This window comes from Cottoperca gobio, chromosome 12 (assembly GCF_900634415.1).
Source record: "Cottoperca gobio chromosome 12, fCotGob3.1, whole genome shotgun sequence".
NCBI classification, from domain to species: Eukaryota; Metazoa; Chordata; class Actinopteri; order Perciformes; family Bovichtidae; genus Cottoperca; species Cottoperca gobio.
This window is the reverse complement of record NC_041366.1, coordinates 13,902,368-13,917,541: the sequence shown is the minus strand read 5'-3', so window position 1 is coordinate 13,917,541 and position 15,174 is coordinate 13,902,368. Positions and strand designations below refer to the sequence as shown.

Here is a 15,174-nt window from a genome sequence, read left to right as displayed (position 1 = left end):
AAGTCTATTATATCAGTCACCTTAGAAAACAAAAATATTCTATTTTTGTTTTTTGGTCAGCATTAGAATTGAACAGCTTTCATGATCCTAAATAACACACTTTAAATGGGTGAAGGAGGCCTTTGACAAAAACCTACAATTACCAGAGGCAACGTGAGGAACAACAGCCAGGCTTCCTACCTGCTTTTACTTGTCTGTGGCCAACCAACAACTACTGTTTTCTTGTACCAAGAATGCATATTAGGTAAAGGATGAATTTGTGGTGTAATGGCTGGTTACACTGAGGTACTTGGTATTTTAACTGTCAACAGACATTGTATTGTTCTGTTTACAGATCATGCTCGTGCTATGTAACTGTTGTCTAAATCAACACTGTGTAAGCCTAAATGAGGCCTTCTGCTGTACTTGCAAATGGATGTCAACACACCGCAATAACAGAAAAAGTACTTACAGTACATGCAAGTCCATACTCGGCCTCTGCTTTTATCTATGTACATCATTTGTGCCCAGCACTGCCCTTACTGTAGGCCTACTCCCCTTGTGTGGTTTCATGGTTTGTGCATAAATACAGTAAGTGCACACAAAGTTCAGTATTTCCATCAAAGGTTCTAAACTTTGTTAGGAATGATTTCCATGGCCAGAATGGGAGTTTGAAGGAAACCATCTCTTCAGTAAGATAATGTTGTTGGGTTGATCAGTTTTGTTAACTTTTGGCAGGTGGCGGACATATTGAATTTCAATTCATTTCTGGCGAGTTATGGTGTGTTTACTTCTTACTTTTTTTTTAGTAATATCAGTGTGGGGGAACTGTTTCCTGATGCCGAGCTCTTGAGCATGCTGCAAAGGTCTGGTGGCTCTCATGCCAAAGTAGGTCATTGAGAAGAAATAGCATCCTTGTTGTCAGCTCCACTCACCTGTTGGTTCTTCTGCTACTTGACGGAATATTTATTTATAAAGTAGGTTAAGAGGAGGTCAGCCCAACCTTGAGCTCTGTACAATGATAGAGGAGAGTGTTTTGTAATATTCAGCACACTGTGGTTGCTGGGTTTTATCAAACATGTCTGAGCTGCAACATTTGTCACTAGGAGTCAGAAACACCTTCCCCAGTTGTCATCACTGTGGAAAAAGTAAAAAACCTCTTAAAGCAAGTGATTTAAAACACAGTATGAGCATACACAAATAGTGACCTATCTGACATGCTTTAACCACTTCCTGTCTGCAAACCTCAACGCCTTTCATAATCTCAGGGATATCTCAAGATTTATGTTTTTCTTTTTCTCTGTAAAAGAAGGATTCAGCTCCACCAGCTTCCTGTATATTACAGAACTGACTGGGCTTTGATGTTGCCCCTTTTCTACAAAGCACTTAAAGTTCTTGCTCCAGAATATAATCAGAAATCCTTTAATTGTCCCACGATGGGGAAATTTACATTGTTACAGCAAAGAGAGTACACAATTAAATTGAATAAAATAATATAAATAATATAAGTACAGGCGCACATGACGAAAGTTATAAAAAGAGAATATTGCACAGGCATTGATAATTGCACACAGTGTTGGAATAGACTTTTCTTGGTGTGGTGGTCTACCAGGGGCCGTGGGGATTGTACAGTCTGACCGCTGCAGGAAGAAAGGACCTAGAGTATCTCTCTGTGAGACACCGCGGGTGAAGCAGCCTGTCACTGAAGAAGCTGCCCAGTGCGGACAAAGTGTCCTGGAGGGGGTGGGACATGTTGTCCAATAGAGATGACAGCTTGGCCGTCATTCTCCTGTCTCCCACCACCTCCACAGTGTCCAGCGGGCTCCCAAGGACAGAGCTGGCCTTCTTAACCAGTCTGTTCAGTCTCTTCCTGTCAGCAGCTGAGATGCTGCTGCCCCAGCAGACCACTCCATAAAAAATAGCAGATGCAACCACAGAGTCAAAGAAAGTCTTGAGGAGCCCCCTGCACTCCAAAAGACCTCAGTCTCCTTAGCAGTTAAAGCTCTGTCCCTTCTTGAACAGAGCAGCAGAGTTATCTGACCAGTCCAGTTTATTGTTCAGGTGAACGCCCAGGTACTTGTAAGATTTTACAATCTCAATGTCCGTATCCAGGACGTTCACTGGCGTTGGGGGGGAATGATGGCACCATATCCAATTGAAAATCTAAATTAAATTTTCTCCAACAGCCTGTCTTCTGATTTGAGCTTTGCAACTACACTATTTGCTTTTAAGAATTAACTAAAGACATGTTGTGCATTGTTTAATTAGTTGTGTGCGTGGGTGTTTGTGTGTGCCGTCTGTTCAATTTATTTTCAACTGTCGTATCACTCTGTTATGTACATTCAATTACTTTTTATGAGATTGTTTTTCACAATAAATTGGAAATTTGAAACAAATCATTATAATTATAATTCCTACTGCACATTGGCATTGAACGCCTCTCAGAGGAAAGTGTTATTTTACGTTAGTGTCCTACACACCTTGTTTCATACCTTTGTAGTTAACTGATCAATAAAGTGATGCATTCAACAAGAGTAATATTAGGATACTATTTGTCGTCTGCACCTCATTTATGCTAATGTTTACTTAACAGTCCTAGCTAGAAATCCCCACAACACTAAAATGCGAGTGAATGATGTCCAAGCAGTAGAGGGGGACAGAGACCAAAGACTGAGCAGGTTCTAATCTACAGATGCAGTGTACTTACTGGCCAGAGGAAGGTAAGTGACTATTTATTGGTATGTTGGTGCTCTCTGCTGGACAGAAACGATTAATACAGCAAGAGAAAGGGGGTAGAGTTCATCCAGTTTAAAAGTAAAACAAAAGAAAATCATAAACACTTCATTGTAAGTGACATCTGATAAATCACACCAGCGCAATTATTAATTTCCAAGTAAATGTGAGATAGAATTAGCATGCAAAGCAATTGATGAAAACTATACCATCCAGATAACGAGAGGGAACGACATCTAGTACTCATAAATATACTATTTCCACTGCCCTGTTTTATTATTAGTCTTGTTTTAATAAAACAGCATGAATGACCGTGTTAGCTCATATTGTAAATTCTCCATGTTATCATTTCAATCCAATAGCAAAAGGGCAATAATTTAGTTCTCAAAACAGAGAATAATTTATTGTGTGATCATGCTTCAGGGATTGTTGAGAAAGGCTTCTTTTCTGTGACAGCATTGATGGCCCTCTGCAGATTGGTCTTTATCAGCTTTTTACATCTCGACAAACTGCAAATGTTCCCCATTCTTCTGCTGCTGCTTAAGCTCTGTAAAGTTTCACAAGGGCTTCAGGATAAAAGCAATTTTGAAGTTGCGCCACAAATTCTTGATTGGAATCTGACTCATCTACTCCAGGACATAAACATTGTTGTTTTTCAGTCATTCGTGTGCAGCTATGGCTTCATGTTTAGGGTTGTTGTCTTGCTTGAAGATAAACCCTGTCCCAAGTTACAGACTGCAGCAAGCTTTTTCTCAGAATGTCTCTTTATTTTGCTGCATACATTTGACCACCCACCATCACAAGCCCTCCAGGGCCTGTTGCAGAAAAGCATGATGCTGCCTCCACCGGGATTTAGGGATGTTGTGTTTAGTGTTGAGTATGAGTATGATGCCCAGAATCTTTTTTTTTTTTTATCTCATCAGACTATTCCAATATTTTCATTTAGTTTCAGAGTCTTTCACATGCTGTTTAGAAAACTTCATCAACATAATGAGTTTTTCTTCTTCTCATTAGTGACTGTGTGAAGCGCCTAAAACCCCTTTAGATTTGCTATAGGCCTTTTGATGGCCGCCCTCAGTGCCCTTCTCGTAGGGATAGGCTTAGTGCTACACTCTTACTACTTACTTTACATTCTTCCTCTGATTAGTACCTTTAAATAACTTTCTCAAATCTTTGTTGTTTGAGTGTTTCTTGGTCGTCCCCATTGTGCAGTTTTTGCAAGGAAATCAACTTAAAATTGACCTTCCGGATACATTACATTACATTGGCAGCCCTGGTATTGAAATCATTACCATCCGGTGTTCTGTTTGGAAGCCATACCACTAGACCACAAGGCCACCACCACTCACTTACACAGGATACAGGTGCGTTAACCATGAAACAACTTGTTCCACCATCAATTTATTAGGTCACTTCTAAAAACAAGTGCACAATAAAGCAGTCAAATATGTATGTAACCAAATGGTGTTACTATATTTGCAATTTGCTCTGAATTGGTTTGATTTGGTTTTCACTTTCTTGACGTTAGATTCAATTCTGTCATGTTTGTCAAAACTTATATACTCCCACAACACAAGAAGGCGCTAAATGCAAAAAAGCAGCTATCTACTGTATGTCATGAGTGTAAAAATACTTACAATGATTTAATGTAAAAACCTTATAAATTAAAGTAGATACAATATGGATTCCTGTGTTTCACACTCTTTTTTTGTTGCAGTTTATAGATTTAAGTGGCCGTTATTGTTGCTTTAACTTATTGTGGACTTTACAAAATGTTTTAATAAGTATAATTCATATATCTTAACTCACTAAATGATTTTCAAATTAAGTAATCCATTGATTGATTAACTGTTTAAACTAGTGATTGATTACATCATTAATTTAGTAATTAAATAATCTAGCAAATCTTCAGATGATTTATGAGGTGTTTGCAGAGGTTTTTCAATGGGACTCTGTACAAAAAAGGCAAATAAACTCACCGCATACAGTTCACCGTATCCTCACCACTGAATGGATAAGGATTCAGTACATAATAAAAGCCTTAATGTCTTCATAATTTATGTTATTGCAGGCTAATGTTGTTTCTGCTCTTGGGAACTGTTGCTATGTTGCATCTAAGATGTTATAATAGTACATCATAAATTATTGTTATTATAGTGTTCCTGTTTATATGATTCTACAGTTTAATAATCCAACCCACATTTACAGCCCATGTCTGCGTATTATATATTATTAGAAATACTCAATTTTATTAGTTGTCAAGACAAAGCTTTTTATTTGAACATCCTGGCACAAAGACTTTTCTCTAGAAACAAAAACTAAACTATTTCAAAAGAAAAAAAGATTGCTAATTCTCAGAGTGGGGTTTTGAAATGAAAATGTGTTGGCCAACCAAAATCTTGCTCTTTACTGGTAACCTTAAAACAAACTGTATGTAGACTACTGCAGTTAACTGTGCTAACCTGAGTGGATTTACGTGATTTGTTGTCACTCTTTTTAACTGGTAAGAGTTTTAATTGTGGTTTAATTGCTCTTAACAATTAGGAAAATGCAGTCTTTGGGAACAAACTGCTAATGGAGGGTTGCTATTTTCCTTTCTATTTAAAATGATCAACAATAATATTTTTTGGAAAACAACTGTGAACTGTATGTGACCAAGAGGGTATGATATTTTAACACATTAATTGTTCATCAGCCTAATACGCTTAATTCCTGACCTAATCAGCAACTATTATCTGATCAAAATAGCCTCACGTCTAAATAGTGTATAGTGTAGCAGTAAGAGCCTGCTAATATAATGTTCTCAATTTACATTAGAATATTTTCCTCTGCGTAATTTCCAGGGTCTATATTCCCTGAGTAACTTTATCGTCGGCCAACCATTTTTTCCTGTCTTCTTCACAGACTTTTTTCCTTTTTCTTTCTTTTTTTTCATGTAGGCTAATATACTGGCCGGCGCTGCAATTTCGGAATCTGCCCTTGTATATGGCGGACGAAATTTCCACAGGAGGAACCGCAACACTAACCCCCTGCGCGAGGCAGAAACGAAGAGCGTGCACGGACTGAAGTAGACCTCGATAAATTCATGATTCATTACGCCATTACTCTTTTCTAAAAATGTAACGTAGCGTGTTGCGGAGGAAAAAAAACGCTGTGGTGAAAATTTGTAACATTTGGAATTTCTCATAACTAATTCACAATTTTTTTTGAGGAAGCAGTTGTGCACGCAGTCACCTCTGCTCGGGGAGGGAAGATTTCTGGAGCGGGAGCCTGTTTCGCATGAGCTGCATCTTTTTTGGAGGTATGTCAGACCACTGGGTTTTCTTTTTTCTGATTTAGAAATCCTAAATTTTAGAAATTTCAGTCGTGGATGTTAAGTTTCAGTCCCCGCTACTTAACAAACGAGACCTGACAGGCTCGCGCACTATTGCCAACCACTGGACCAGGTGCAGGCTTTGAAGCAATCCGAAATAGTCCTAATCTGTTGATGTTTTTTTGACTGAATTTTCGTAATGAAGTTTCCGTGTAACTGCTGACTAGTCGTCTATGCAGCTGGTTTGTTCACATATACACCACATAGGTAAAACACTGTATATCCCGATGGAGCAAGGGGACCTGACTATAGTGGCAATATGAAGGACGACGAGGGGAGGAACAATCTGAAACACAAAAACCTCCTGCAGCCATGTTTTGTGAATTTTCCTGCAAATTTGAGCAGAGCTTCGGAGTTTCTCCTCTGAAACTCACACAAAACTAACGTTACTTTTGACTGTATTTCAGGGCTTGATATTAACTGTAGACAGACAAGAAAATAAAACCACACATGTCACATGTCAAAATACATCTCAAATTATATTTTTGGGAAGATAGAGGATTTTAAATCTGGGTGTCATTGGCGCCACCTGTAGGCAGTCATTTTGAGAAATTAAAAAATTGTATTAGGACTAGTTTTGAGACTTGTTTATTCAATTGAATGTTATTTTGTGCAAATGGAGACACATGTCCCAATGCTGCTTGAAATGCATAGATGTCATACGTAAATGATTACCAACCATTAAAATGAAAAGGATCTTGTGCTTTTCATACCAATTAATACAAAATGACCTTTTTAAATGCTGCAGTTTAAGCATTGTGCAAGATAATGTGTTCCATCTTTGATTTTAGTCATGTACTTGAATTATTTTTTGCCAAAGGTTTAAGCATTCATTGAAAACAGTTTGTCAGTGTGAGATGAAGATAAAAAACTAAAATCTGCTTAATCCACCCTGAATCTTTTCAGTCTAACACATTAACTGTAATTTTCCAGTTTTTACCTTTTTCTTGTTTGTCCATGGATGTGTATTTTTGTGTTATGGTGGGTAAACAGATATAATTGACTACTTTAGCAAACATGGACGAATTTGGACTTTTATTTCTAGAGATTGGAAATGTTTAAGCGGAAAATAACTATCCAAAGTGAACTGAACAGCACTGGAAGAAGAAAGAGCATGTCAGCATAATTTGAGGGCAGGAAAAACAATCACAACCAGTGGCTCCACTGTTTATATTAATCCTGCAGATGCCAAACAGTTTCCCATCTTGCATGGCTTGCTTTTATTTTAATGTAAGGGAAACTGTGGAGGCCATTTTGCTGTGGGTAATTTTAATGCTGACCTTCAAATCTGTATAAATTTGAAAGAGCTGGTGGAAATTGTATGGTTGGTATGCAAAATCTCGGTGGAAATTCTGACCTTTCCTTGGAGTCTAATCAAAATGCAGGAGTTTCAGTTAAAGTACAGAAGTGAAGAGAGGCAACCAGTGTCATGGGTTCAATGGGGTTGGATCACTCTGTGAGTGATGGGAATGTTTATAGGCAGAATACCTGAAGGTCTGAGTAATAAGTTATAAAGCTCGCAGGAATAATGCGTCGTTGTTGCAATGAAAAACACCTTTAACCCTGATGTGGTTAATGAAAACTGCATTCTAGGAGGGTTCTCATTTGAAGTAAGGTGAGAGGAATGCTGGTCTGTCTGTACTTAAAACAACAAAAGCTTTGATTCACTGAGGATATTTAGTGCGAATAGTTTGGATGGAAAAGTGAAACTTGACCCTCCAGGCACTGATAAACACTCGATGGTGAGGGATCATATCACAGCCTGCTGTGGTTTTCAGTGTTTGAAACATAGTTGCTGCTTTAATTGTCATTAACTTACTACAGAGGTTTTTCTTCTTCTTAATTTTAAAGGGTAAGCAGTGTTAAACAAACAATTTCTGTCTTTGAAGTCATGCCAGTTCTTTTTTGTTAATGTACTATTACAGATTCATGATTTGGGGCTTAGATGTGTCTGAACAAACATGCATCTTTTTTAAACATAGCGAACATAGTGCGTTCGGATCTTTTCTTAGTGGCATGTTGAAAATGTCTGAAAATGGCTTCACTTAAATTAGTCTCTAGGGAATGGCTTTTCAGGGGTTGGGGCTGCTGCATTAAAAAAATTCTGTGCATTCTGCACATATTATTCCTGCCTCTTCCTTTGTAAAAATGAACCTTATTGGTTTCATGAATAATGCATAAGGACGTCAATTGCTGCAGCACTGAAAATTAGGCTTGTTTACGTGCAGTGTACAGAGAAGCTTCTTTTTTCCCTTGACCATTTTCTGAAGGTAGAGCCTGAGTAGCTTTTCTGAAAATACAAATTTTCAGCGAAGCAAATCTCATTTCTTTGAGTGAAAAGGGGAGGGGTGAAACTCCCGCGGGTTTAATGAATCCATAAATCACAATAGTGCCAGGTTTGCTGCGCCTGCGTCAGTGTGCAGTGCAATTTTGATTTTCATCAAAAATTTAATCTGCCAGCCTACAAGGGTTTAGCAGCAGACCGGATGCCGCCCTGAATTTCTAATTTTAGGGGCCTGATCTTTCAGGATTTATTTTTGTATAATTCAAGTCTGCTTTTCAATATCTCTTGTTATTAAATTTTAATTCGTGGCATTAACATATAGATTGAAAAGGTTTTTATGGGGGTTTTGAGTGTATGCTGATGGAATTTTACTAGACGACACAGTTTCTTTTTCCAGAGCATCCCGGGTGTGTGTGTGTGTGAGAGGTGGGGTGAAGGGGGGGGGGTTTATCCATTTCTCTGCATTATTGCTTTTTGAAATCATTGGTCATACACCATCTTGGAAGACATTTATTACAGAGGACAGAAAAATGTGCATTTGATTAAAGAAACCGGGAAAGCAAAGCATTTAGTGTGAAACAGGTTTTGGTCAACCCTTGCTCCTAGTCACTGACTCTGCTCCGCATAATACAAACATGCAGTGAAAGCAGTGATTGAAGTGACCCCCCACCATCCCCCATTTTAGCTGATTCCTATTTTTAATCCCTCTCAGAGTAGAAAATATTTTCATGAGCCTTAAACAAATTTGTGTTTTATATTTGGAATCTCTATTCCAGTCTACTTAACATGCAAAGCACATCGATGTTTGGCATTACAAGGTATAATTCAAAGTAAGAATATCTCCCCAAGTTAGAAGCACAAGACTTTTTGCTTTAACCAAGCATAGTGATTGATTTACTTCATTATTGTGCAGAGGCAGATACAGTACTGCCCAAATATAGGCCAATTATTTTAAGTACCTCGACTAAGCGCTGAATTCTGAACAGAGCTATGTTTTAGAGATGTTTTCCTTGTATGCCTAACCTCCTTATTCTGTAACCCTTGATGCACTTAGTACATTGCTGCAATATATTGTTGTTAATATGCATGCATTGTCATTTTTAAACGGCGCTGGGCCAAAGTCACAAAGAGGAAACTTGTTTAATAGATTAACATAAATCACAATCACCGCCCTCTTCTTACTTCAGTGCCTATTACAATGCTATTATTGATAAATCCTTGATATGCTAATATCGTTTGATGATTTAATTTTACTACATTTCCTTGCCTTTTGTTTGAGTTAGTTTCAGTTGTGATTTATTTGTACGGAACATCAAGCAAATGTGCATCTGGTTTAGATTTTCGTTCTGCATGGTGCGTGCTGCAGGTTACAGCATATCAGAAGCTCCACACTATGAAAGAACAGAAGGCCAGATGGCTAATTTTGCATTTCCACTTTAATTAGAGGAAAGCAGGCCCTTTCTTATTTTCAGAGTATGCATTTAAAATGTTGCACAGGGAATATTACAGTGGGTGACTAAGGGATTGATCTAAATCAGATATGCATGTCTCTTTGTCATTATTTCATTTAATTACAGATAACTAAAGTCAGTTAATTTAGCCATTATTTCATTTTCATTTCCACCTACGGACTCCTCTCGGCTACAGAACAGGCTGGTTGTGCTTAGTGAGCACTGAGTACCTTTTGTTAGCATGATACGAGCAAACAGTGCTAACGGAGAATTTCGTGTTCTTTTTCTAAACAAAAGCAGACTTTTTGAAAAATAAGGGAATGATTTGTTGCTGAATGTAACAGTGTTGGAAGAAGTACTCGGATCCTTTTGCTTTAAAAGTACCAATACACCAACATACAAATGGCCCATTGCAAGTAGATTCCCTGCATTTAAAAGTAAAACTACTCTTATTACCTGCTAAATATAAGTGAGTAGTAAAGGTGCTTGTTCTGTATAACAATGGCCCTTGTGAGTGTTCATTATTGTTTAAGCAGCATTGTAAAGTGTATCTAGTTGTAACCACTCTGTATACAGTTATATAGGCCAGTGGTTTTCTTAAGGGTCACGTATAAATCTGGGTTGTGAGATGATTAATTGGAGAGGAAGGATGAATGTTCTGCTACACATCTGTTTTAATTTATTCTCTAGTCTTTGCTTTTTAGTGAAATAAAAATAATGGACAATTTTACCTCTTTGGACTTCAAACAGTTGTTTAAATGAAACCATGTGAGAAGTTATGATCGAAAATATCCCTTATTCGTGGCGCCCCAACCCCCCCCCCCCCCCCCTTTATCTTTTATAAGGGGTCCCAAGCCTAATGGTTTGAACCACTGGTATAATCTTTAACAATGTCGTGTTGTTTTTTATGAGCTTATGTGTTTTTTATATGTCAACTATTTATCCTTAAGTTATCTAAACAATATGTACAATATTTGTGTCTGAAAGGTAGTGGAGTAGAAGTAATAAATAACACAAGTTGGATATGCACAACTGAAATACAATAAAGTACGCTACCTCAGTCTTACTTTAAGTAGAGTTCTTGAGTAAATCTACTTAGTTACTTTCCACCACTGAGATATAATCAATCATTCATTATCAAAGTTTAAAGTGCTGTCTACATTTGTTTTGTCTGTAAGTTAAGATGACAGAAAGCCTTTACACTATCATTCATAAAAGAACAATAATGAGATGACTCATTGCTTTTTGTATTTGTGGGGGATTAGACTTGACACAGTAGAACATTTTCATACCAGTGTAAGTTCTGCCAGAACAATGCCAGATACCAGTGTTGTCGACTTTGGAATTGCTTCCCTTAGGCTACGTTTTGAAAAAGCGCTGAGACAGAGAAGCCTGGCTTTATTGTATTTTTCGTGTTCCACTTTGAAATTTTCACATAAACACACTTTTCACACATCATTTTCAGCAAGACAGACCAAACAGACTGACTGACCACATACTGTAACCTTTTAAGTTTAAACTGTAGGTCTACTAAAAATGGAAAACTGACATCACACAATAAAAATGGTCCAGTCAGCAAACTTTGACTGCTGCAGAACCTAAACTATTGACATACTGGAGAAGTTTATTTTGGCAAACAAATTCACTGCCATAATCTTACATCATGTCTTTCTCTGAGTCAGAACATGTATAAATCGAATCCCTTTCACCAGCAGGTGCTATTTATTTTTGTGACTATAATTTTTGTTTTTCAAACTCATAAATGGTGCTGCACGCCTGTCTGCTGGTTTTGCGGACCGTATACCACTGATACTGCACACTGCAACGAGCCTTTTAAGGAGCTTTTTTAGAGAGACGAACACCAGCAAAGCTTAGCTTTTGTTATGTATGATCTGTAATGCAATGCTTTTGATGATATTCGTACACTTTGCACTTCTGTCCACCAGTAACAAAACATTCATGAGCAAGTTTCTTACCTTAACTCCCATTTTCATATATTAAATGTATGAAAATGGCCGTTCCCTCTGCAGCAGGTTAATGCCGACCATTACAAGAGTTCACTTGTACCCAAGACACCTCTGTCCTCAAGCTCGAAAATAGAGCGCTGACCATTCAGTTAATGATGTCACTGGGATGTAAAATTTGGCACTGCTGCGTCGACGATTAAATGGGCCACTAACTTTGCTGACCCAAAATATTTCTGTGCCTGCATTAACATTTCACTTTTCATTATTTTGTGATTACACAAGTGTAACAATTTCACTACTTTCTAGCTTTAGATAAAAAAATAATAGTCCAGCCATAAATATTACCCCAACTGTTTTGGTTCACAGGATGAACTCTTCAAAGTGGCGGTATATATCTGCTGCTCAGGTTACATTTTGAATAAGTAAACCAGACACTATGAATAAATAATCATATGTGATTGGCTGTTGCTATAGCCCATATATATATATATATATATATATATATATATATATATATATATATATATATATATATATATATTCTGCATATATATTCTGCATATATACGTGACCTTTTATGTTTCCTAATTCAAGTAACATTTTGTATTTATTTATAATATAATTAGGGCCACAACTAATGATTATTTTCGATATAGATTAATGTGCTGATTTGTGATGTGCTGTGCGGTTTAAATTCTATCTTATAATTACTGTCATTTTTGATCAAACGGGTAACGTAAAGCTGTATCCTGCATATGCTTTTCATATATTCACACTAGCTTTTCAGCTATTTTCAGTTTGTCTTTCTCTCCAGCGATGTGCTTTATTGCTAAAGCTGTAACGTGGATGTCTTTCTGACATTTTGCAACATAGATTTGACTTTAAGAATAAACTCTTTTGGCCACTTAACGAGGCAATCCAACACTACTGCTCCGCTATGAAGTCTACTTGTATGATGCCTACATTCATGGTTTTTTACAAAGGGGTGTTAATTTAATGATATGCTTTAGCATTGGTGTCATCGTCACGTGTAGTGTTGTGCAGGCAGTGTAGTTGTTGTTCTTATGTATGTATGTTAATGGCAGAAAACTAGAAACGGCTCTCATTATAATCGAGTCCATTTCAACACCACCTTTAACTATGACCCCAATGATTAATATATAATTAAATGTACACATTACCAACAATGTCAACAACATCTAAACATTGTAAACTTCCTTAAAGTAAAAAAGGAAGTATAAAATGTAATACTTTCCTTTTTTATTTTTTACTCCTAAATGCTTCTATAAATGAAGCCTTTGACACACAGAAGCTTGGCTTTACATTTCTATTGTCTTGCAGTCCACATGTTATTCACATAGGGAAGTTTTAAAGGACCGTGGTTTAAAAGTGTACTAATGAGCCTCTGGTTATGAACCTGGCTTATGAATTAGTTGGTATCTTTAAGCAGCTGTCTGGTTTATGTCTGTAGTAAAGTACAGTAGTTGGGAGACATTTTCTCTTTTCAACAACGGTAATTATTTTATTCAACGTGTTAAAATGCATAACAAGGTCCCAAAGATAACCTGTGAATATAAACACAGCTTGGTGGCTCATGTCTGCTCTCACTTCTAATCCATGGACAGTGTGGACACAATTACACAGGTGTACACAGTTGCTGTAACCAGACACTGATGAGACTAATGGAAAGGGAAATTGAAAAACCTGAACTCAAAATGCCATTTCAGGTTTAAAATGGGGAAATGCACCAAGTGCATAAAACATACTCTGCTTTGAAAATGCTAAGAGTTATGTTAAAATGGAAATACTCAAATTAAAAGCAACGTTTCCCATAAAATGGATGGTTTTCCATGACATTTGGCTCTAAGGAAGGATCCTGGCTTTGTTGATCCCCCGGCACTTTTTTCTGTAGCGTCACAAGGAGATCAACATCTTTGTTTATTACAAGATACAAAATGGACTAAATGCTCATAAAATATGCTGTGGATTTTAAAGACTTAACAAAATGACAATTGCATGTACAATCTTAGTCATGTTAAGCTCGTTCCTTGTAAAAGTTGTAGAAGGAAGGTTTTAGGAAATCATAAAAACACAATTACACAACCTTAAGGCCCGCTTTTGCACATAATGTAATTATTAAGCTGGAAGTAGCTGTTTTCAGAGACTTCTTTGTCGTGTGTCATATCCAAAAAAAATTGTATTTGGCTATGAAAGGCTTGTTTTTGCTGTATTGGTGTGCTATTATTAGACTTTCCACTCTTTCCATAATATCAGCCATCCTGGTATAACTCTGCTTTGCATGGTTGCATTTTGAGTACATTCTCTTGACAAGTCCTTTTACAGCCATGTAGTGAAATGACAAGTTGTGTCATTTGGATAGTTTTGAAATTAAAGAATTTAGGCATCTGGATATTACGGTTTTGCGCTAACACATCTCTTGACTGTATTTAGAAAGAGAGGGGTGGTTGATTCACGTTTATTAATTTTTTTTACACTTTCAATAGTCAGATGCAGACTACTGATGTTATGTTGATTGTAGGTAGGTAGGTTCCAGACCACTTGTTTTTCTTGAATATTGGCTGTGTTGCCATGTTAGTTTCAAAACAACACATCTTTTTGACCTGGCAGTGCTGATATTGTGCACCGACGCTATATGTTGGGCTAGAAGTCGGAACTAGGCTATATTGTTATAGGACAGTAAAGTAAAATCTTTGTCTCTCTCTGTTTATCCCCCTGGTACAGAAGCAGGGGCTCAGAGGAGGTGGAGTCATGAGTGCACAAGAGGCACCCAATCCTGGGATGGAGCAGGCGGACGGTGGCAGTACAGTCACAGATGCTCCCTCACCAACCTTAGCCCCAAAGCCCAAGAGTACAACTCCACCACCTGTCACAGTCACAGTAAAGAAAGAGCCTGGGACTTCAGAGACGAGTAACGGGAAAGTGGGTGACGTCAACCCTGCTGAGATCTGTGTTGTCATTGGAGGAAATGATGGAGGAGCAAGTGGAGGTGGATCCCGTAGAGCTCAGACCGAGGGTATGTTTGCCCTAGGTACTCCTCCTCCAACGAAGAGCACAGACTCATGCATAGGTGTGTGAATATACATATGGATATATACATGCATTTCCTGACTGCAATCTTGTCTGGTGTCTCTTGACCCTGACCGACATCCTGACTGACAAAACAACACAAACAAACTGCTCAGCATTTTAAAATTGTATTATTTTTTTTATTTCAGCAGCAACATTTCAAAAACAAAGTTCTGGTTACTCAGGAAAATCCACAGACTTTACTGAAAGATGTTTTTATTTCTTTATTGGAACACTCTACAGAAGAAATGGCCCCTATGAAAACGAACGGCAGCGTTTTGTTACGGTTGAATTTTTTTA

At 37.6% G+C, this 15,174-nt stretch overlaps 1 protein-coding gene across 1 annotated transcript in view; it reads left to right on the top strand.

Annotated features, from left to right (window-relative positions):
• The first annotated feature begins 5,658 nt into the window (after positions 1-5,658).
• The window catches only part of znf618 (zinc finger protein 618), a 28,579-nt gene continuing 19,063 nt past the window's right edge, over positions 5,659-15,174 (top strand). The window contains 2 exon segments of the mRNA XM_029444574.1: positions 5,659-6,013; positions 14,530-14,875. Of these exon segments, the coding sequence (XP_029300434.1) occupies positions 14,557-14,875 (319 nt within the window). The 5' untranslated portion in view covers positions 5,659-6,013; positions 14,530-14,556.